Genomic DNA, 23794 nt, shown 5'->3' on the forward strand with positions numbered 1-23794 from the left:
AAACTCCCTCTTACAACCATGAATTTGGGTGCCTTCGGATTTTTTAATGGTGTTGAATCCATTTTTACCATAGAAAAAAATGATTCAAATAATCCCACACTCAATTTTTTTTGCAAGTTCCAACAAAAAATAGTCATCCAAACAAAATTATCACCTCAATAAACAACGTCAATTATTTAACTAATATAAAACATTACAATAAACCTATAAATTTTTAATCAAAATTTTAATTAATACAAAATCAATCACAAATTACTAATAAAATTTAAAATAAAAATTTAAAATATTTTATTTTTCTTTACCAAAAATCTATTACTAGTAAAATTTAAAATAAAAAAATTATATCATTTTATTATATTTCATTTTCTTTACCAAAAACCTATTTTTACATTTTAATTTATTGTGTTTATTTACTTTAAAACTTTTCATTCATTTTAATTGATAAAAAATATCGTTCTCTTCTTTATCAAAAGAACTCCCACAATTAAGAGAAATATTTAATTGACAAAAATTCTCTTGTTCTTTATCAAAAGAACTCCAGCCATTCAGAGAAATATTAAATTAATAGCCACAAAATTATTAATTTCAATATCACTTACTTTAAAACCTTTCATTCATTTTAATATCACTTACTTTAAAACCTTTCATTCATTTTAATTGATAAAAAATCTCGTTCTCTTTAACAAAAGAACTCAAACAATTCATAGAAATATTTAATTGATAAAAAATGTCGTTCTCTTTATCGAAAAAACTCCAACAATTCAGAGAAATATTAAATTAATGGCCATAAAATTTATTAATTTCAAATTCACGACCAATTCCTCAAACGAACATTTAAAGATATTTATGCCGTAAGGCGTTTCCCTTTGAAATGAATTGCCTTAGCCGCTGCCGTGTTCTATTGTTGACCATGTATTTGTGGTGTTAGACGATTGAATGAATTGTGATCGTTGATCCAACACTGATCCAAAACTGAACAGTTAATGAAGAAGCTGGACGGACGCACCGCCAGTGAGCCATTCGTTTCGCACTGCCAACAAGGGCTCTGCTTGGACTCGAGCTTTGAACCTCCGGCTCATGCGCAAAAAAAAGACTGTGATGAAGCAGAAGAAATCCTCCCTCATAACGCTGGTGAGAAAAATGAAATCGGCATCTTTCCATCGAAAATGTTGTAACTCTCAGGTAGGAGCGAGAGCGGCCGAGGCCTTGTGATGCGAAGTTAGAAGTCTTGAATTCCTGCAACCATGGTAGAACAGGTATTCCAGAATAGGTATTCCAGCTCTATTCCTTCAAGGCTTTTTATGGTTTGTTTTATGTATTTTGGATTTTTTAGGGTTTCCGCGGAAGAACAAGCGAGTTTCTGGAGTGGAGAGGATTTTGGTTTATTGAGCTCTTCCAGATTCATGTCGTTTTATGGTAGCTGAAAGATTCTATTGAAGGATCCTCTGTCAATACACCTCATATGTTCTTTGATACACAAAATAATTTATCCAAGGCCAAACAAAAAGTTTGTTCTTCTTCGGAGAACTTAGAAAAAAATTCAAAAATATCTTTAGAATTAAGCCTAGGCAGCTGTGATTTGAATGATCTGCAGACCTGTGACCTCAAAAACCAATTTGGACTCCATTCTGAAAAAGTCAATAAAGAAAGAAGTTGCATAGCAGCAGAAACTTCAGACCATGTTAAAAAGGGGTCAGAATGGGGTGAGTCTGTAGTAAGTACAAGCGAAAACAGTAATGACTTGGATCCTCCTACTTATTCTGAAACCTCTTCCCCTGCTCAAGGATCTGATCCTCGGGTTTTCCCCTGTAATTTCTGTCAAAGAAAATTCTACAGTTCTCAAGCATTAGGAGGTCATCAAAATGCCCATAAGCGTGAGAGAACTTTGGCTAGAAGGGCACAGAGAATGGGGTCTTTTGCACAAAGATATTCAAGCATGGCATCACTTCCACTCCACGGTTCCTCGGAAACAAGTTGGATGCCCAGTCGGTTTTTAGGGATAAAAGCACATTCTTTGATTCACAAACCTTTCCCTGAAGGTGATAATCTGCCGCAGGGGCATCATGGTTGGTCAATGGTTAGGTTCATGGAAAATCAGATTAGTGGGAAACATGCCGCAGATGAGCTTTCTAGCAGAGCTATTAGTAGAGGGGTAGCCAGGTTTGATAATAATTACTTTGGTTTAGCTATTGGCGGGAGGGTGTTGGGAGGCCCTCCTATTTTTTTAGAGGAGGGCGCCAATTTTAGCTGGCCGGGTAGTTTCAGAAGTCAGAAAGGAGAAGCTGGTCATATTTTCCAACCAAAACAAAACCTGTCGGCTCACGACAATTCTAATGGCATTACATTACAAAACTATGTCGCTGATATGGCACCGCTGTCTTGCAAGGATATCTCCAGTCCTGATTTAACTCTTCGGCTTTAATACATTGGCTAATCAGACATACAGTTTGAAGACTAAAGCGCTGCGGGAGGGCTGGTTAAAGGCCTATGCATGGAGAAAGAACAGGCTAAAATTTCTAGGACGGCAAGATATATAGACGCTTATGAATTGTCTAATTTGATTCTCGGTTTTCTACTATCATTCGAGGGGCATTTTCTCGTTTTCATTGCACAGTGACTTTTTGCTGAGCTTTTACCCAGTTAATGATTTCAAACCCTTGCTGTTTTTTTGCCGAGTCCAAGTAGGGCAACACTATAGCAGATATCTGAAACATACATAAACGCTTCTTCCTTAGCAGTGTTCCTTTTCCCTAAGGCGTGGAACCATAGGAAGGTTTGGCTCCTATTAGGTGATAGGGTCCCAAATTGTGGGTGTTAGGGTTTCTAGACCTGCTAGGTTTGACCCACCCATGGGGGTGAAAGTCGGGTTGCCTGCTGAAACACATGGATTCAAATTGATGGTGAGTCAAACTTGATGTCAACAAGTTTAACTTACTATGAATAACTCGACCTATGAGTACTTAGTGGGTTGTTCATGGGTCAACAATTTTTGACCTGTGGACCTGTCAGAAAACTTGCCACCTTCTTTTATATATCTGAGAGACTGAGTTTCTTTGCTTCATTTTCTTCTCCGTTTTTCCCTTATTTCTGCTTATCTCTCCTCAAGTTTTAGCTTACCTGATTTGAACTCACTTTTTTGCCTCTGCCAAGTTTTTTGTGAGCTGAGCCTGGTAACTGTAGTGTTTGGTCCCATCTAGGCATTTGTGTGATCTAGTGCACATCCTCCTTAGCACTCATCAGTTACAATTCAGGTGACAGGAAGCATGAGAACGCACCAATACAAACGTGGGAGTCCTTGCACAAATGCTGCATCAAGTTCTCTTTGTTGATTATGGTAGATGAATAGATGTGAAAATTTATGTGCATCATTACTTTGTTTCACTTCTCCATGCTGTTAGGAGTCAGGATTTAGGTTTTGGATTCTCAGCATATTATAGATATGCTTTTATCATGATTTTCCAGGAGCTCCTTTAGTGCTTGTACTTTGTATTCTCACGGATGTATTTAGCAGTCCCATTGACCTATTTGTTGTTATTTGTTGGACATCAATAAAATTATCTTATCATATCTCTCCATCTAGACATAACTTGTCTTTCAAATCCGGAAGGAAAACAGGTTATTAATTGATTTGGCAATGTATATAATTTTATTGTGGCTTCTTCAATGTAGTGGTGCAAATATCTCTGATTGGTAAAGAGAAAAAACAGAGTAGAGACCTTGCTATTGCTCAGGACTCACTATATATTTCTCCTGATATTTCCAGTTTCTCCCAAGATTTTCAGGTTGTCAATGATATATTAAGAATTCCTCAGTTCCAAGTTTATTCTTGCTGATATTTTCGGATAATTTTCAATATTTCCCCTGATATTTCCAATGAGTTTCTATTTGGACCCTTGGAAATATATTCCCTGAAACATTATTTGTGTTAATGCTTCGATGTGTGTTTTTTAATGATCTACAAGATGATGTGAAATTGGTTGGGAGTCAATTCAACTGTTATATTGTTGCCATTGGTTAATTGGTACTTTTGTGATTCTTAATTCATACTATGCCTTCATAAATAACCAAATTAAACTATTTTGCATTGCATCTACTTGGCGTGATCACTAACATAAGATTTGATCTTGGATCCCATGTTGCGTGAGAAATTTAAAATGGACAAATGCATCTTTCCTCAGTCACAAGCCCTAAGTAGAATACTATAAATTTGAATTATCAGAGTCTAGAGACAACGTGTTCCCCCGATTGTTTCTATCTAAAAACATTCCTAGAAAGGAAAAAGCCAGTAAACTTGGGGAATTAGGGGGAAATGCTATTCCCACCAAAAAAATCCAAAAAATAAAAATAAAAAAATAATTAAAAAGCAATGGGTTCTTCAGTAAATCATTGCCCTGTGTTGTTGATTGGAAGAGAAATTTGTGATACTTGTATTTGTATAAGTAATAGATCTGTACAATTAAACCGCTCTTCAGCAGATATATGAAACGTAAATGTTGCTTCTTTATAGAGAATAAATAGTTTCTCTTTTTAAGATTAATATAGAGAAATATTTGATATTTGTTATTCAATTTGGGTAAATTTTCATTGACGATGCATCTGGATGAAATGTATATCACAAAAAGCAATTTGATTTTGACTTGGTCAAGCTCAAGGCTCAATCATAACTCCGTGTTTATTAGTTATCCATGTTCTCACGGAGGCTTGGTCTGCACTGGTCACTTTAGGTATGTTATATTTTTATATCTTGAAACTGCCTCCGTGGAGTTGTTTTTCTGCAGGAAAGAGGAGACATGCCAAGGTGTCTCTAGGGAAGATTTAGATGTACTGTATTTTTCAGGTTACATCCATGTTTGATAAGAGATATCTATCTATCTATCCATGTCTTGTATTAGCTTGTGCTGTTGTGGGTATTAAAACTGTCATAGAGGCTTCAAAATCCTTACCGGTGTTAGCACTAGGCATACATCCAGCAATGGATGCAATTTATGGTATCCTGGGACCTTCACCAGATGATTACCTTATACTATTCAACGGAAGAGAAAATCCTGATCAAAGTCACATGAACCAGACTTGGCAAAAACTTGGCAAATCCAATGTGGAGAGTCAACTTGGTGACATGGCAAAAATTGTCTTATTAAAAATGTCAGGAAACACACACTAAAAAATATGAGGAATATAAGCCCAGCAGAACTTAAACTTATTTACCAAAACTGAGCCTGACCGACTCTGACCAGGAGTTTTGGCAAAGGTTTGACTCTGCTCACTAGCTTGGAGAGTGGAATCAACTCGCTAGTACTCGCACAGTTATAAAGAGTCCTGTTTCTAATGTTGTGATAATTGTTCATACAATTCTGATCAATTCTGATTGCTGCTGAAGAAACTTGAATCTGATGCAAATAAGATGCTATTCTACAGTTCAGTGTTGCGGAAGTCACAGATTAGTTGATGGGTTCTGTCTGAAATGATTTAGTAGCACAGATTGTGATTCAGGCATTTTTTTCCCATTTTTTCAAAAATTCAGCAGCTGCTGCAGAAAAGTAACTTAAAAGGCGGATTTTCTCATTTTCATTGCACAGTGACTTTTTGCTGAGCTTTTACCCAGTTAATGATTTCAAACCCTTGCTGTTTTTTTGCTGAGTCCAAGTAGTGCAACACTATAACAGATATCTAAAACATACATAAATGCTTCTTCCTTAGTAGTGTTCCTCTTCCCTAAGGCGTGGAACCATAGGAAGGTTTGGCATCTATTAGGTGATAGGGTCCCAAATTTTGGGTGTTAGGGTTTCCAGACCTGTTGGGTTTGACCCACCCATGGGGGTGAAAGTCGGGTTGCCTGCTGAAACACATGGATTCAAATTGATGGTGAGTCAAACTTGATGTCAACAAGTTTAACTTGCTATGAATAACTTGACCTATGAGTACTTAGTGGGTTGTTCATGGGTCAACAATTTTTGACCTGTGGACCTGTCAGAAAACTTGCCACCTTCTTTTATATATCTGAGACACTGAGTTTCTTTGCTTCATTTTCTTCTCTGTTTTTTCCCTGATTTCTGCTCATCTCTCCTCAAGTTTTAGCTTACCTGATTTGAACTCACTTTTTTTCCTCTGCCAAGTTTTTTGTGAGCTGAGCCTGGTAACTGCAGTGTTTGGTCCCATCTAGGCATTTGTGTGATCTAGTGCGCATCCTCCTTAGCACTCATTAGTTACAATTCAGGTGACAGGAAGCATAAGAACACACCAATACAAACGTGGGAGTCCTTGCATGGATGCTGCATCAAGTTCTCTTTGTTGATTATGGTAGATGAATAGATGTGAAAATTTTCTCTGCTGCATTTGCATGTATGTGCATCATTGCTTTGTTTCACTTCTCCATGCTGTTAGGAGTCAGGATTTAGGTTTTGGATTCTCAGCATATTATAGATATGCTTTTATCATGATTTTCTAGGAGCTCCTTTAGTGCTTGTACTTTGTATTCTCACGGATGTATTTAGCAGTCCCATTGACCTATTTATTGTTATTTGTTGGACATCAATAAAATTATCTTATCATATCTCTCCATCTAGACATAACTTGGTTTTCAAATCTGGAAGGAAAACAGGTTATTAATTGATTTGGCAATATATATAATTTTATTGTGGCTTCTTCAATGCAGTGGTGCAAATATCTCTGATTGGTAAAGAGAAAAAACAGAGTAGAGACCTTGTTGTTGCTCAGGACTCACTATATATTTCTCCTGATATTTCCAGTTTCTCCCAAGATTTTCAGGTTGTCAATGATATATTAAGAATTCCTCAGTTCCAAGTTTATTCTTGCTGATATTTTCGGATAATTTTCAATATTTCCCCTGATATCTCCAATGAGTTTCTATTTGGACCCTTGGCAATATATTCTCTGAAACGTTATTTGCATTAATGCTTCGATGTGTGTTTTTTAATGATCTACAAGATGATGTGAAATTGGTTGGGAGTCAATTCAGCTGTTATATTGTTGCCATTGGTTAACTGGTACTTTTGTGATTCTTAATTCATACTATGCCTTCATAAATAACCAAATTAAACTATTTTGCATTGCATCTACTTGGCGTGATCACTAACATAAGATTTGATCTTGGGTCCCATGTTGTGTGAGAAATTTAAAATGGACAAATGCATCTTTCCTCAGTCACAAGCCCTAAGTAGAATACTATAAAGTTGAATTATCAGAGTCTAGAGACAACGTGTTCCCCCGATTGTTTCTATCTAAAAACATTCCTAGAAAGGAAACAACCAGTAAACTTGGGGAATTAGGGGGAAATGCTATTCCCACCAAAAAATCCAAAAAAATAAAAATAAAAAAATAATTAAAAAGGAAGGGGTTCTTCAGTAAATCATTGCCCTGTGCTATTGATCAGGAGAGAAATTTGTGATACTTGTATTTGTATAAGTAATAGATCTGTACAATTAAACCACTCTTTAGCAGATATATGAAACGTAAATGTTGCTTCTTTAGCACAGTTCTTTCTCCCATAGGCTATGGAACTGCAGGAAGGTTAGACTCTATGAGTTGAGAGAGCCCTATGTTTTCTGCATCCCCTTTAGCCATTTTTTGTATGAATTAGGGCACTTACACCCCATCATTAGTTACAACCTACATTCCGAGAAGTACTAGAGCCAACCAATGTTGTCCTTACAATATATTGGTTTTTCACAGGTGAAGATGTGTGGAAATCCTTGAACTGATGCCATATTAGTTGTGATTTATTTAGGTAGTTACTGGCATTTTATGACTTGCCAATGGAAAAAAAAAACATTAACATATATGGCATTGAGATACTCACAGAACTTAATTATTTAGGAATGGTTCTGTTCTGGGAAAGGAAAGTGTGACAAACTTGAGCTACTTATGGTTAGCATGTCTCACGTTTTCTATTATCATTTCATGTGCCCATTTTGTTGGCTGGTCACTAAACACCATCTCTGTTATATGTATTCAGTTTGTCATTACTAACTTTGAGCAATCAATAGATGAGAGGATTTTCTGTTTCTCCATTTGGGCATAACTTGTTTGACAGATCTGGAAGAAAACTAGTTCACAATCGAGATATTTACGCCGTAAGGCGTTTCCCTCTGAAATGAGCTCCCCTAAACGCCTTTCTGTCTTAATGTTAACCGTCAGATCTATTGTTAGACGATTCAACAATTATCTGCCGTCCAATTATCTGCCCGTATGTCTACCCACTTGGTCTGTCGTGCACACACAAATAGCCAGTTTGCTGTAGAGGAGGGCCGGGGCAAATGCCTTTGCTGCACGGGATTTATCAACGCAGTGGCAGGAAAAAGCACAAAGTCAGGGTTTGAGATACGATGAATAAAATTCTGATCCGGCCGATGGATTGAAGGTTTGAGTCCATGGGACTCTCAAATTTCTCATCTCACTGAAGCAACCATCGCAGTTGCAATTGGACACAGAACAATTCTCTTGGTTTAGGGTTTCCAACTTTGACTAGATCTTCAATTCAGGACAGTTTGGTACCAAATCTAGGCGGAATCGACATTTTTGCATCCGGCATGTAAGCTAATGATGGCTTCCATAAATCTCAATCTATGCAGCTCTTAGGCACGAGAAGATGCTACCTCTGCAATTTGGTCATGGATTCAAAACAGAGCAGCAAAATGTTGATAATAGAGATGGCTTCAGTGGTGTCTATGACCAAGTTGTTCACATGAAGGAGCTTATTTTCCTTGAAGCACATGCAGAGCCATATATTAGGGAATTCACTGTCAGTGATGTTGTCATAGGTACATTTGTAACTCTTGTTGGAAAAGAGAGGGTAGGAAAATAACGTACAAATATTGAGAAACACCAAACACAATGGATTTCCAATTATTGATGGACTCCTATATAATTGTTTTATGGAATTAGGATATCAAAGAGATGAAAACCATGGTTTTTGATAGCTAGGCACTTTTTTTTTGTAGTTTTGCCAGATGTCTAGGAAAAGAGTAATTAATTTATCCTACGAATTTTACCACTAATTATATTTTTACATGAGTAATTAACCCATGGATAAAGTAGAGTATATTTTTCAAATAAGTTAAATGAAACAAAAGGTTTTGTAAACCATACTTCAACATATGACAAAAATTTCTCTTTCAAAATTGGATAAAAGGACCATTGGATAACAGGTGGCATAGTTGATCCTGTTTAAAGGGAGGTCGATAGATTTTCAGGAATATTTACAACGGATTCAAATTTGCAGGCAAGATATCAACAGTCAAAGAATCAATTTCCAACTTGATGGCTGCGGATTTTCTATCATTTCCATATTCCTTGTAGCAACTTAAAATTTATTTTATTTTTAGTTTACTGTTAGGATTTTATTTCTAAAATCTTGTAACAGCTTGAGGATTATGTTTTTCCTATATATTCTTTCATTAGAATATATATTTGTAATGTAAGGGAGGTTGCATTTTGGTGTAAAAAACCCAGGTTTGTGTACTGAAGAAGCTTGATAAAGTACTCCTTGTTATGCCTAGAAAACTGGCTATTGCTAATGGCATAAGCTAATGACTATCTTGGCATTTTGACTACGCAGTGGAGGATGCCCATTACATACCTAACAAGAATGGGTTCTTTGAGAGTAAGTATAGCTATTAGTTGAATTCCTGTCTCTGGGCTCCAGAATATTGTTGAAATCTTCTAATTTGACTGTTTTGTGATAATATTTGATGGTATTATTGTTCATATACCGGTGAATATTGATCAATATGAATGATTTTCCTTTCACAGTTCTTGTGTTTTGATTCTTTATGAATAGGAATTGATTCATTCAACTAAAATTGGTATTGTTGATTTTGATGGTACCTCTGTTCTCCAGCTTGATGATTGGGTGTTGTGCTGAATTTACAAGAAAAATGGTCATTCTTAGAGAGTACAAGGGGTGGAACGAGATGAATCACCAAGGGGCTGCAACTCCACGTTGTAAATGCTAGAGCCTGTGGAAGGAGACCTCCTTATCAGTATATGCTGTGTTACAAAATTCTTGGATTATATAGTTTATTAGATATTCATTGGGGCATACGGCACATTGGCCGGGGTTAGATACAACGAATTAGATTCCACCCACAAAGGTAGCATAGTATTTGGTTCTCATTGGTTGGCCACAGGAATCCACAATATGGTACAACAAGTTCTATTGGACGTATACTAATATAAACAGTGTACCTTTTTATGTTTTTGGCGACGATAATCCTTGACTGTTCATGGTTCCAATTGGATTTATGGTTTAGCCAAGGTTACACCATTTTGGGTTTCGTAATATACTCACTAATTCTGGATTGTTCATGGTTCCACTTGGATTATGGTTTAGCCATGGTTTCACCACAATCCAAGAGATTTTGGCTTTTGTAATATAGTCAACATCAGAGAAAATACAAACGACCTAGAACATCAGAGAAAATACAAACGACCCAGATCCATCGAAACCTTGAAAGTTTGTTCATGAACTCTCCAGATCCATCAAAACCTTGAAATTTTGTTCATGAACTCTCCGAATCTGGTATAAAATGTGTACTATATTTGAAACTTCAATTTGCCATTAAATTAATGGGACATGAATTCCCACAAAGGAGTTCAGAAAGGTGCAATTAAGTTGAGCTTTCAACTTGTCATTCAATTGATGGACACTGAATATTAAATATAAGATAAATATATAGGAGTAGCATGTGACTGTTCGTTTTATAAAGAAGATTCTTTTTATTATTAATAAAAATATAGATAGTTAGTTTCATTTTAAAGGGTTATAAATATGAGTTATAAATACAAGACTTAAAGGGTTGTAAATATTTAAAGGGTTGTAAATATGAGTTATTAATTGTTTTTATGCAAAACCTGATAAATAGTAATTTAGTAATTTCTTTTTAATTGAGTGACTCAAATTCATGTTTCTTTAGGTTGAAGGTAAAGCCACTAAAGTGGAAAAAATTGTGATGCCAATAATCAGAGGGATTGTAATAAGAAATTTAATATTCCAAGAAGAGGAGGTAGTAGTAGATTCTAATAAATTAGCAATGCAACAACATAAATGTTTGCAACAAATTTAGAGAGATCCACCTTGTTGAATAATGCACACACTACATGGATAATGGATTTATGCACTTTATGCCTTACGACATTTCCTTTGCAACATCTGGTGCAAATGCCAGTTAATCTTTTAAACAACATAATCCAAGACGTTTTGTTTCACTTTATTTTTACTAAAAAAATTATTTAATTAATTAATTTAAATTTAAATTTTTGATTTTTTGTTTTTCTAACTAATCATTTTGTTTTTTCTTATTTTCTCTAAAGTATCTACACTTATATATACAATGTTAAGGTTACATCAGGTACTCTACATTTTCTCTCATTATGAATCACAGTAGAGGGTTCGAAATATTGGCTCCAAGAAATTATTTGATGTGATCTTTCCAAAAAAATCTACTCTAAACATTATGAATCACAAAAATCTAAACTCAAAAATAATCCAATTCTATTATATCCAAGTCTGCACTGAAAATCAGTTACACTAACTTGTGGAGGTAGCCAGAAATGAAATTTAACATTATAAGTAATGTTAAAACCTCTCTATAAGATACACTAAAACTACTAATAGCTATGGCTATGCCAAACATTAACTAATAAGAGCTATCTATCGCTATGCTAAACATTAGATTTCAATTTTTTAAGACAAGGAGGATTTAGTATTAGAATTCGCCACCTTTCCAAATGTGCCGAATTTCCAATTTACAGGGGCCATGTTATTGGACACCACAATCTTCCATTCAGGGCCTTTGTTTCAAGCCAAAATATGCTTTGTTTTCCAAAAGCTTTATGAAAATTAAATATTTTAAAAATTAAAAAATATTATAAAAAAAAATCTGATTTTCACACTTTTGTTTCCTATCAAAATATATATAAAAAATTGAAAAATAAATATTTTAAAAATTAAAAATTATTATTATGGTTTCCCTGGAAAAAACCAAATTTCATATCATATATTTCACTATATGCTTCTCACACTATATTTTCTTGCATATTTTTTTTATAATCATTCAAATGAAAAATCAAATTTCATATTTGATTTTCACCATATGCTTCTCACACTATATTTTCTTGCATATGTTTTTTTATGATCATTCAAATGAAAAATCAAATTTCATATTTGATTTTCACCATATGCTTCTCACACTATATTTTCTTGCATACTTTTTTTTTTTTTAATGATCATTCAAATTACTCTGGACGTTCACTCATACAAGACCACCATGTTTCAAAAGTAATTCAACCACCAAAATATTATTAGAATACCACGCAATTAAAAATATTGTAACAAATCTTGAGTCCATTCCTTTTCTAATTGATGGGATTTTCGTATTAAACATAATTAATTCAATTGAACACAATTGATTCAATTAAATGGCTATCTATGATGGATTCAATTTAAGGGCATCATTTTCTTTGTGCCAATGTCTATGAATTTCGTTATTATGAACCAAATCGAAATAACAAATTGCCCAAACTTTATATTAAAGGAGTGACTCGGGTTATTTTTATCTAATTAAAAAAAAAGTGTTTTTTATTAATTTTTTCCCTTAAAGAAAAATTGTAATTTTCATTGATAGTAAGAAAATTACATATTGTAGATGCTCTATCATATATGCTATATAGTGTGGCGATTCGCTCATCAATAAAACATATCATAGGTCTATGTGGCTCCACGCAGGGAGTACAGTTTTTCAAAAATTCACCAAAGTTCAAAAGAGCTGCACGTAGGGAGTAAAGCTTTTTAAGGTGCCTTTATATACAACTAACATAAACGAGATATACATATGTACTGATAAATTATGCATAAATGAAAACCATGTAAAGACAGGCCCCTTCGGGCCCAATTATGCTCTGAAGTTCATGTATGGGCGGTGGTAGTATTGATAGTGATCATTGTCCCTCTTTTCCTGTATCATCCATGTACCTCAAGGCCGGTTCGCAACTTCCTTGGAAAGCTGATCGAAAATTTGGTTGCGTTCCCTGTATATATGGCGACAAAAAAAGTGATCAAAAATTGCTATGAGTCTGTGTGCCTCTTCTATAATGGGTCCCAGAGTATAAACATGACAAGTAGATGTATTGTTTAATATTTATGTAGTTGATAACGATCTTTGAGTCCCCAAAAATTTGTATAGTCCTACATTGTTTTTTTAATGCAAAATGAAGGATATGTTTGAGAGTAATGAGCTCGACATAGTTATTGGTTCCCCTTCTCCACCCCATTTGAATTTTAAAGTAATGTGTGTCAGAGAAATAGAGAATAGCTCCCCCCCACATCCTCCTTCCTGGGCAGACCCATCAAAATAAGCTCTAGGGTAGTCTCGGTTGATGGCCTCAGGTAATATAATTCTAGGGGGTGGTGTAGCATCGTCATCAAGAATGATATAATAGGTGGCCACAATGTGTGCAAAGATAGTGTGCCAATTAGGTATGATGTTCTGGAAAATATATTGGTTCTGGGCTAGCCAGATAGCCCAACATATAAGGAGGGGTAGGTTTTTGGCTTTGATCGGGTCAGTCGATGCCCACCAGGATAGCCAGGCGTCCTTTACAGATGTGCCTTGCCATCATCTGTGGATGTGGGTGGCGTCGAGGGTTGTTTTCAATAGGTCCATAATGATCGGACAAAATAGAAAGAGGTGGTCAATGGATTTTGAACTATTCTTGCAGAAGCAGCACCAAGATGGACTGTGGAAAGCTCGCCTATTGAGATTGTCCCTCGTGGGGGCCTTGTTCCTGAGCATTGTCCACATGAACAGTCGCAATCTAGGGGGTGCCTTTAGTTTCCACAGTTGACTCCACCAATTTTGTATAATCGGTGGCTGATGGTCTGCATAGATGCATAGATATCCTTCCTTGGGTGAATAATTACCATGTTTTGTCTGTGCCCATACAAGTTCATCTTCACCCTCTATGATCTTGATGTGTGATTCAGCAAGTGCATAGAGGTAATTATCCCAATCGTGATGCCAGATCTGTGGAAGATTTAGGTGATGAGCGGTCTTCCATGCCTATTGGAAAAGAGTAGTATTCTCTAGATCTGCAATGTGATTAATATTTTTGGTACCAACATCGCTGAGCCACATGATTATTTCCTGTGGGAGCCTGTGTGAGTTGCCACTGCCAACCCAGGGATCCAATCCAATGTGCACAGAGGAGCCAGAATGTATTTTCCAGGTGATCCCATCCGAGATGAGAGGCAGGGAGTTGATTACCGATTTCCAGATGATAGATATCCATGTCTTGTTCCAAGTGGGTTGTCTGATCCAATCCATCAGGTTGTGGGGAAATATGTATTTCGAGTAGGCCACCCTCGTCCATAAACTGCATGAAGTGACCAGATGCCATCCCAATTTAGCAGCCAAAGAAGTTGAAAAATGATTCAGACTTTTAATTCCCCATCCTCCCCACTTCTTTGGTAGAGCTAGTAACTCCCATCTAGCCCAGACAAATATTCTTCCCGCCTGCTTACCTTTCCAAAGGAATCTGCAGAAAGATTTTGAATTCTGGACAGAATGCCCCTAGGAATCCATGCTAGGGACATCCAATATACAAGTGTGGCTTCGAGAATGACGTTAATAAGGACCAGTCGTCCCTCTCTGGAGAGATATTTATGATGCCATATGTTAAGTCTTCTCTCGATCTTGGATACCAACCATATCCAATCGAAAATCTTGTAGTAGTGAGGTTTTAGTCTGTACCCCAGATATCTAAGTCCATCATCCAGATTTTGAAGAGTGAATGGGAATACGTGGAGAGCATATCGTATTTCGTGAGGTGAATAACCCAAAGCAGTGATGGTGGACTTTATGCAATTTATCTCCATGCCTGTTGCTCTTCTGAATATGGCCATGATGTTTTGCAATTTTTTCAGGTCCCCAATACCTCCGTTAAGGAAAAGCAGGACATCATCAACAAAGAGTAGATGGGTTAGAATACAATTATATGTTAACATGATTACCTGAAATCTCCCCATCTTGTGGTCCTCCAAGATGAGTCTGCTAAGGCCCTCCATTATGAACAAAAATAATAGAGGGGAGAGAGGGCATCCTTGCGTGAGGCCCCATTCCAAGTGAAAAAAAGAGAACACTGATCCATTGATAAGGACATTGAAAGATATGTTTGTTATGCAACACATAATCTAATTTATGAACTCTATGGAGAAACCGAGATGAGTTAAAAGCATTCTGATATATAACCAACTAGCACAATCAAAAGATTTTGAGAGATCTACTTTAAGTATCATACCTTTCACTTTCTTTGTCTTAATGAAATGCAAGATGTCCTGAGCAGTTCCTACAGCTTCATGCATCTGTTGGTCCTGAAGGAAAGCAAATTGTTCAGAGGAAATGTGGGAGGATAAGATGGGATAGAGGCGCTTTGCTATGATTTTGGCAATGATTTTATAAATACAATTACAAAGGGAGATGAGGCAGAAATCATCAAAGGAGCCGAGGTTGTCATATTTTGGGATGAGCGCAAGGAAGGTGGAGTTGAAGGCCTCGTACATTCGCCTAGAGGTTCTACAATCTTCAATGACCTTGAGGAGGTCCTCTCCTAGAATTTCGAAAAAATCAGTATAGAACTCGACAGTCCATCCATCTGGTCTAGGGATCTTGTCTTTCTTGAACCATTTCAGAGTGGCTTCGAGCTCCCCCAAAGTAATAGCCTTATTGAGATACTCATCATCCTCCTGATCAACAAACTGAGGGAATAATTGTGCCACTCTGATGATTTCAGCCAGTGATGCATTGGGGGGGCCTTATAGATTTGCTTGAAGTGTGAAGTACCGAGGGAGGCTAAATGCTTAAAGGAGTTTACCCTGATGCCATGTTCATTATTCAAATGCCATATGGTATTGATTGCTTTTCGTCCATTGGTGAACTTATGGTAGAATTTTGTGTCAACGCCACCTTCTTGAAGCCAAATGGCTCTACTCCACAACCTCCATGATTCTTCTATGTCTTTTAGAATTTTGTCCCTTTGTGCCACCAGGGTAGTGAGCCTCTCCTTATGCTCAGGAGATAGATATCCCCTTCCATGTTCATCTTCCATAGAAGCTATCTCTGCTTCAGTGCTTCTCAAAACTTGATCATTTATCAGTCTCTTGTTGTGAGCCCATCTATTGGACAATATCTTTAGATTGCTTAAATTGTGAACAAATCCTTCTGCTATGTTTCCTCCCACTGCAGGAGGATGGGACTTCTAGTAAGCAGTAACAAGCTTAATGTAGTCTGCATCTTTTAACCATGTTGCATTAAACTTATATGGCACTTTTGGCTTGTTCACACATCCACTTATTTCAAGGTATATGGGCGAGTGATCCGATAAACCCCCCGATCCAACCCACTGCCTATAGTTACACCCCATACCCATGAGTCGTTCTTTTAGGAGGAAGCGATCTAGTCTTCTGGCCAACCTAGCATCCCTAGTCCATCTGTTCCTCTAGGTGGGTTGCAGTCTGGCAGATGGTATATCTATAAGGCCATGGTCCTCCAAAATTTTCTCGAAATAATCTGATAGCGTATCAATCTGAGCGTTATGGCCCCATGATTCAGAATATCAAATTGAGAAATTTAGATCTCCTCCCAAGATGAGATTATCTGCTTGCAGGAGGCCAAAGCTGAGCAAATGCTCCCAGAAGGGGCCCCAATTTTGGCAAGGGCCATAAATATTGATCAATCTTATATCAGTGCCTAAATCAGATATGTAGAGGTCCGCTCCAATGAATCCCAGTCCCCCCCAAATTTTATATAATTTGATAGTCCTGGAGTTGTACCCCATCGCAATACCTCTAGATCTCCCATGTACATCTAGGACATGAAAATGCCATCCGGGACGCATGGATTCAAGGAGGTGAGTAATGGCTTCCGCTAAAACCAGAATCTTCTAAATAAAAATGACATCCAGCCGCTCGGAGCTTAGGAGCTTTTGGTGTGCTAGTTTTTTTCGGGACTAGCTAACCCTCGGAAATTGAAGGAGAGCAGCTTCATGAGGGAGAGGAAACGAGGGTGTTATGTGCTCTAAGAACCTGGTCAATAGCTAGTTGATGACCCGCGATGACCTCCATACCCACATGCTACTTGGCCTTAGAGAGGGATAAGGGTCTGCCTTGGGGAGGTTTGGGAGGGATGGTAGGGGATATGATTCTAATGCCAATAGAGTCAAGTGGCATTGTTCGAGAGTGAGATATGAGATTGTAAGAGTGAGAGTGATACTCTGAATCGGAGTCAAAGGAGTGTGTAGTAGAGAAGGTCACCTCATGGAAGGATGATGGGGTGCAAGAGATAGAGGGAGCGGGTGGCTATAGTGAGCAGGCCAAGGAGCGTGGCGTCGGCTAGGTAGTTACAAAACAATGATGACCAGTAGAGATAATAGATGAAGCACAAGACGTAGAAGTGAAAATAAAAGAGCAAGGTGTAGATTTAGACATACCCGAAGAGAGTGCAGCCGCAGTAGCTGCCCAGGCCCTGGTCATAGGAGGAGAGGGAGGTCATATGGGAGCATTTTCACTCTTCTTCGGATTCTCTGAGGCCGCCTTGTTCTCATCAACATCAGTGTTGGCTCGATGTTCAGGTACCTCTGTGTCTTTGATGGGTTTCGTTGTCTAATGATCCATTACTTTAGTTGTCCCATTCAATGGGCATTCCTTGAATAAATGCCCAACCTTGTGGCACCTCCTGCACCGGAAACGAATGCCCTCATAGTCAAGAATCTGGATGTGAGTGTAATTTTTCCAGTGTAGAGTAATATGCTCTTCCAAACCCTCCCTTGTGTCAAGGTGAACTAGAATCCTTGCAAGGGACATGTTGCTCGAGGATAAGTATGAATTGTCATGCTCTAGATAGGTTCCCAAGGTGTTCCCAATACGCCGAAAAATATCCTCAGACCGGAAGTGAAGGAAAAGCTTGGTAATCTGACCCACAATGGCCCTGCACCCAACTACTCCCTCTCAGGGTCGAAGAGAGGGCTCCATCTTTTGAGCAACACAGGGGTGTGCTCAATATGCAAGAAATTGGATAAAACCCATGTGGCATGTTCATCCCTTGCAAAGCGCAACACAAACCATCCCCTTACAACGTTTTGGACAAATGGAAGTTCAGTCAATTTGTGCCCCCAAATCTCTGCAGTCCATTGCCTGAGCTTGGCCATGGAGTAATTCCGTCCTCGCACCCGCCCCATGAAAACCCTACCAGCGGTGTCCAATGCTTCTCCCATCTGTAAGTCCTCACCCAGACGTAGAGTGATGTTTTGATATCTGGCCTTTACACACTTAGCCTTTTTTCCTTGCTTGTGGCCCTTTTTGGATTCTTCACTCTGATGAGTTCCCAGAGGGGGATTCTGAAGGTTCGGGCCGGGCTCAGAGGGATGCTCTTCAAAGTCAGGTGGTATGCCTTCAAAACAGCTTGAGGAGGGAGGTGCCGAAAAATGAGATAGAGGTGGTTTGTCAAGTAAATCAAGGGGTCCTCGAGCAAGAACAGATGAGGGTAAATGAGAGGAAATGTCAACCTGAGGGTAAAGAGGGTAACCCGGGGGGTAAATGGAGGTGTCTGAGCTAATGCAGCTAGCCATAAAATGTAGGGTTATCGGCAAAGGAGGGGGGGTAGCGGAAACTGGCCGGGAGTGAGGGTCATTAGGTAGGGAAGCGTCCAAACAAGAGGGACTCGAAGCAGATGGCGAGGGAAAAAGGACATCGTGCAGGCCAGAGGTTTGGGGAAACTGTCATTCCGATATTGAGGGAGGAGACTTCGTCCATATGGAGACAGAGGTGAAAGGGTCCTCGTTATAATCAACCTGGTCAAGCTCCATGTTCTTAACCACCCGAAAAAGATGTCCCAGCTGCCAAGAATCCCCGTTAAGTCGTTTGCTTGTGGTAATGTTGCATAGCCAAGGGGAGTGAACGGAACAGGTGCCTCCATGGTTGCAAAGATGATAACAACGACAAAGTATGTAGGCAAAGATGCAAAACCATGACAGAAAGGTCAGGTGCAGGGCAAAAGGTTCAGGCACTGCAGTGTGTAAATGACCAAACCCTAACCCACATTAGGCAGTGGTCGAAAATTTCCCCGGAGCTCCATAAATATATGATTATACATCATATGAATGCCCTCAACCATCGATCTTAAGTGAGGCAAGATCTAATTTGAATTGTTAATCACTTTAGAGATTATGGTTTGGGTGTCTTTATTAATTATTGGCTAATAAAATTTATATTTTGTGTGCAGAATAAAAGAAATATGTGTGGGAGAATGTTTATGTTCTACACATTCTCAACTTTATACACTTGTCGTTCCACATAATTATTTTTGCAATTAGCTTTTTTCTAAAAAAAAAAAAATTACTTTAAACAAACATTTTGTATATAGGCTTAGTTAAAATTTTCAAATACATAAGATTTTAAGGTTTTCCATATTGTTTTTCTTTATAGAAATTTATACAACATATGTCTTCTCCTACATAAAATTAAATTTCATTCACATATATCAAATTAAATTTATAATTAAATTAAAATTAGACTTGATTAAATTAAAATTAAATTTATAATCTAGATTTAACTTCAAAACATAAAATATTATTATTCCATGTATCACATTAAATAGTTTGAGAAAGAAGAATTTCACTCATCGCATTGAAAATAGTTCATGAGTGTGTGGAAGAAGTGTTGTTCAAGAGGTGCAAAAGGTGTGAAAGTGTTGATGTCTCTTCCACATGTTCCTCCTTCGGCACACATCCCCACTTCCACACCTCCACACATATTCCCCCCTCTACACATTTCTTCCACACACATCCATCCATCCCACACAATAGTTCTTTCGCACGTAGATGAACTTTTCTTAATGTGATGCATGGAAAAACACACTCAACGAAACCACCAGAAAAGTCCAAGTATAATTTTTTTCCTTATATTTGTATTTCGATTTATTATTCTCTATTTTTATGCTCGAATTATATTATATTTCCTAATCATATTATAATTTCTTACATATTAATCAATTAATTAGGAGTTTTGGAGTATTGAAGTTTGAGACATGAAAAGTTTGGTTTACTGTAGAGTAAATGGACTAGGTCATATGGTAATAACAACTAATTCGATAACTACCAAAAAAAAGGACTAGGTCATATAGTAATAACAACTAATTTGATAACTACCAAAAAAATCTTGGATTGACATGAACAACTAATTTAATAATTACCAAAAAAAAAAAAACTATACTACTTTGCAGCTATCCACTTTATATCATATTATTAATTATGCTAAATAAAAAATGAAAAAAGCTTTCTTTATTTTTCTTATGTATAAATTTGTTAATGTAAATACTCATACTACAAAATAATTTTTCATATATATGCTTTTGTGTGTTGTAAACTTAACTTATTCACCTAGGGAAATTTTTAGACTGGCTAGTGAAATATCTCCTCACAAAACTGGTGACTTTATTGAGGAGAGTACTTTGAATTCTCTGGTTTGTTTTGGGTTTATTCCACTCAGTTTTCACTTAGGAAGCTTCTTTGGACTTTAAATTATTTGGAAAAAATTAATACGTGCATGCAAACCAGACTGACTTAGCTGGTTTTCAGGTTCTTTAGCGTTTGTTTTAAGCTTCTTTTACCTTGGATTTGTGATTACTCTTAGTTATCAACTACAAATTGTCTTCAAAAACGTTGTGCCCATAACCCTCGACCGCATGCAGAAGTCACAACCATAAATCCTTTGGCCCCTCATTGTTCCACGAAAACCCAAAACCACCTCGTAGAGGTGATTGAAAAGAAAAATTGGCATCCTAGAATTGACATACATTTCTTTTTGTATATTTATATTATTGTATTGAGAGGTGTTTTACAATTTAGTATAAGATATATGTATAGCACTAAATATAATAAAAAAGATTGTACATCAATTTTTTTAATAATAATAATAATAATAATAATTTAAAGAACAACACAATCTTTTATATTTTTTTACTCTTTCTTAATGCACTTGTTTTAGCCAATTAATAAAAATGATAAAATTTAATTTGATATATTTAATTTTTATTTTTATTAATAAAATTATGTACAATTTTTTTGATAAAAAAAAATCATAATACGATGGTTTATCAACATCATGGGTCAACTTGGCTTTTGATTATTATATTATAAATGTAAGCTTTTAATTATTATTTTACAATACTATGGGCCAATACCATGGCTTACCAATACCACATGCAAAAACCATAACTTATTTCACAATAAAAATATTTTATTTTAATTTAATTTATGACATTTTTTAATTAAATCTAAAATAAAAAAGGTTATAATTACTTTTGAGATACCTCTAAATCCTCCATCCCTCCATCCTCAAGACTACTAAAAATGTTCCTTAGTGATTACATCAAGGTTTTTATAAAATAAAAAATTAGAATACTTTTATATATACATATGTGAAATTTATATAATATAAATAATATTATAAAGAACATGGATAGATGCATCTTAACCAAGGATCCAAGTGAAGAGAGAAAGCAAAGTGAGTACAATGGTAGAGGAAATATAGTTCATGATTCTTTTAAGATTTTTATTATTGCATTTTCTTTGATATGATTGATCCAAACTATAGGTTTAAAATTTTAGAACCAATTATGTTCTTTTTAATTAGATACTTTCTTAAATACAATACAATGGGATTGGTTTTAAGAGAGAGAGGGGGAGAGATATGGAATTGGTGGGGGAAAGAGAGGGAGGGAAGAAAAAAGACATTGAGAGAGAGAGGGTGATAAGAGAGAGAGTAAGACGTAATGAGGGGGAAAGGAGATGAGGGAAGACAAGGAAAAGGAGATGATAGAGATAGGGAAAGAAGGGGAAGAGATAGAGAGATAGGGAGACATAGATATGGAGGGGGGAGAGAGGCGCAGAGAGGGATGAAGAGAGGGAGGGAGATAGTGACAGAGTTGGAGGGTGGAGAGAGAGTGTGATGGGACAGAGACATAGGGAGGTGGGAGAGAGGGGAGGTGGGAGAGAGGGGACTTGAGAGAGATAAGGGGGAGAGAGAGGGAGGGAATAAAAAAGACATAGAGAGAGAAAGGTGGAGAGGGAGAGGGAATGACAATGGAGAGATAGTGAGGGAGAGAGGAGAGCAAGAGGGAAGAGGGGGAGAGAGGGAGAGAAGGAGAGAGAGAGAGGGAGAGAAGGAGAGAGAGAGAGGGAGAGAAGGGGAAGAGAGAGACAGAGAGGATGAAGGAGGGGGGAGAGAGAGAGAGGGTGAGAAGGGGAAGAGAGAGAGGGAGAGGATGAGGGAGGGGGGAAGAGAGGGAGAGATCCATATGGAGATAGAGTATGTATGTTTTGCGGGTGAGAAGGAGAGACAAGGGGAGAAAGAGATATAAATGGAGGGAGGAGAGAGGGAGGAGAGAGGGAAGAAGAGAGGAGTAGAGAGAGGGAGGGAGGAAGTGAGATAGATATGGGGAGAGAGAGAGAGAGAGAGAGAGAGAGAGAGAGAGAGTATGTTTGGGGGGTGAGATAGAGAGATAAAGAAGGAGAGACAATGGGAGATATAGATATAGATGTAGAGGGAAGAAGAGAGAGACAAAGAGAGGGAGGGAGGAAGAGATATAGATATGGAGGGGGGGGGGGGGTAAGAGAGAGATAGGGAGAGGGAGAGGGAGAGATAGAGATTGTGTATGTTTGCGGGCTAATATAGAGAGATAAAAATGAGAGACAAAGGGAGATACAGATATAGATGAAGGGGGCAAGAGAAAGAGAGAGCGCACGACATGTGTTTAGGGGAGAGAGAGAGAGAGATGTGTTTAGGGGCATTGGAGGGAGGTATAGATATAGATGGTAGGGGGAGAGAGGGAAGAAGAGAGCTATAGAGAGAGGGAGGGAGAGGTGGAGAGAGATATGGGGGAGAGAGTGAGGGGGAGAGAGAGAAGGATAGAGAGAGGGAGATAGACAAAGATATGGAAGCTGGAGAGAGAGGGAAGAAGAAAGAGACACAGAAAGAAAAATACAAACATAGAAGTTAGATGTAGAAATCATGAATATTTTGGTTTTTCACTAAAATATAGATATATAGAATTCATATATAAGTTAAACATATACACTTAAAAAAAATGTGGCAAGATTATCAACAAACTAGATTCACTCCCACTTTAAGATGGATCTACCATCCAAGATCCATCTTAACCCCGGATCTATCATGTGCCGAGAGGGATCAAATCCGTCCAGGGGCAAACCTTCCCTCAAATTCTACACTCCAAAAACAAGGTTTGAATCTCAAGATATTTGATCCCTCTCGACACATGATAAATTCGGCGCATGATAAATTCAGAGTCAAGATGTATCTAGACTAGTTAATTTCAAAATGAAAAATTGAAAATAATTAAATAATTCCTTTTATTTTTAGACATTATTGTACACATTATTGTATGAATAAAAAATAATTAAAAAAAGTGTAAAATCCATAATATTAAAGAGTATTTATTGTGAAAAAGACATCTAACATACATATCAAGCATTAGGTCAAACTTTGAAAGTTTAGAGATTGGTCCATCTTGCTTGTTTAGTCGTATATGTACGTATGGGGGATTGGGTAGATATGGAAAGTCATTGAGGTGACATCATTTATTTATGGAGTTTTGGATGAAGAGCTTAATCCTATATTCTCTACACATACATAGACACCTAACCCATGAATTTTCCACTCGATTATTCACTGTGAGGTGGTAACTTCGGCTGTTTTTCCTAAGATTTC

At 37.2% G+C, this 23794-nt stretch overlaps 1 protein-coding gene across 1 annotated transcript; it reads left to right on the plus strand.

Annotated features, from left to right (window-relative positions):
* Positions 1-1447: 1447 nt before the first annotated feature.
* LOC149153341 (zinc finger protein 4-like) lies at positions 1448-3420 on the plus strand. Its single transcript, XM_089439546.1, has one exon. The coding sequence runs from the start codon at positions 1463-1465 to the stop codon at positions 2420-2422; it is 960 nt and encodes a 319-aa protein (XP_089295672.1). The 5' UTR covers positions 1448-1462; the 3' UTR covers positions 2423-3420.
* Positions 3421-23794: the final 20374 nt, after the last annotated feature.

This window comes from Pinus tabuliformis, chromosome 9 (genome assembly GCF_031772625.1).
Source record: "Pinus tabuliformis cultivar Carrire ecotype Pingquan chromosome 9, CPIR1, whole genome shotgun sequence".
Classification (NCBI taxonomy): Eukaryota; Viridiplantae; Streptophyta; class Pinopsida; order Pinales; family Pinaceae; genus Pinus; species Pinus tabuliformis.

Coding starts and splice junctions, on each gene's coding strand:
- LOC149153341 (XM_089439546.1), top strand. CDS start 1,463: ATGTTCTTTGATACACAAAATAATTTATCCAAGGCCAAACAAAAAGTT.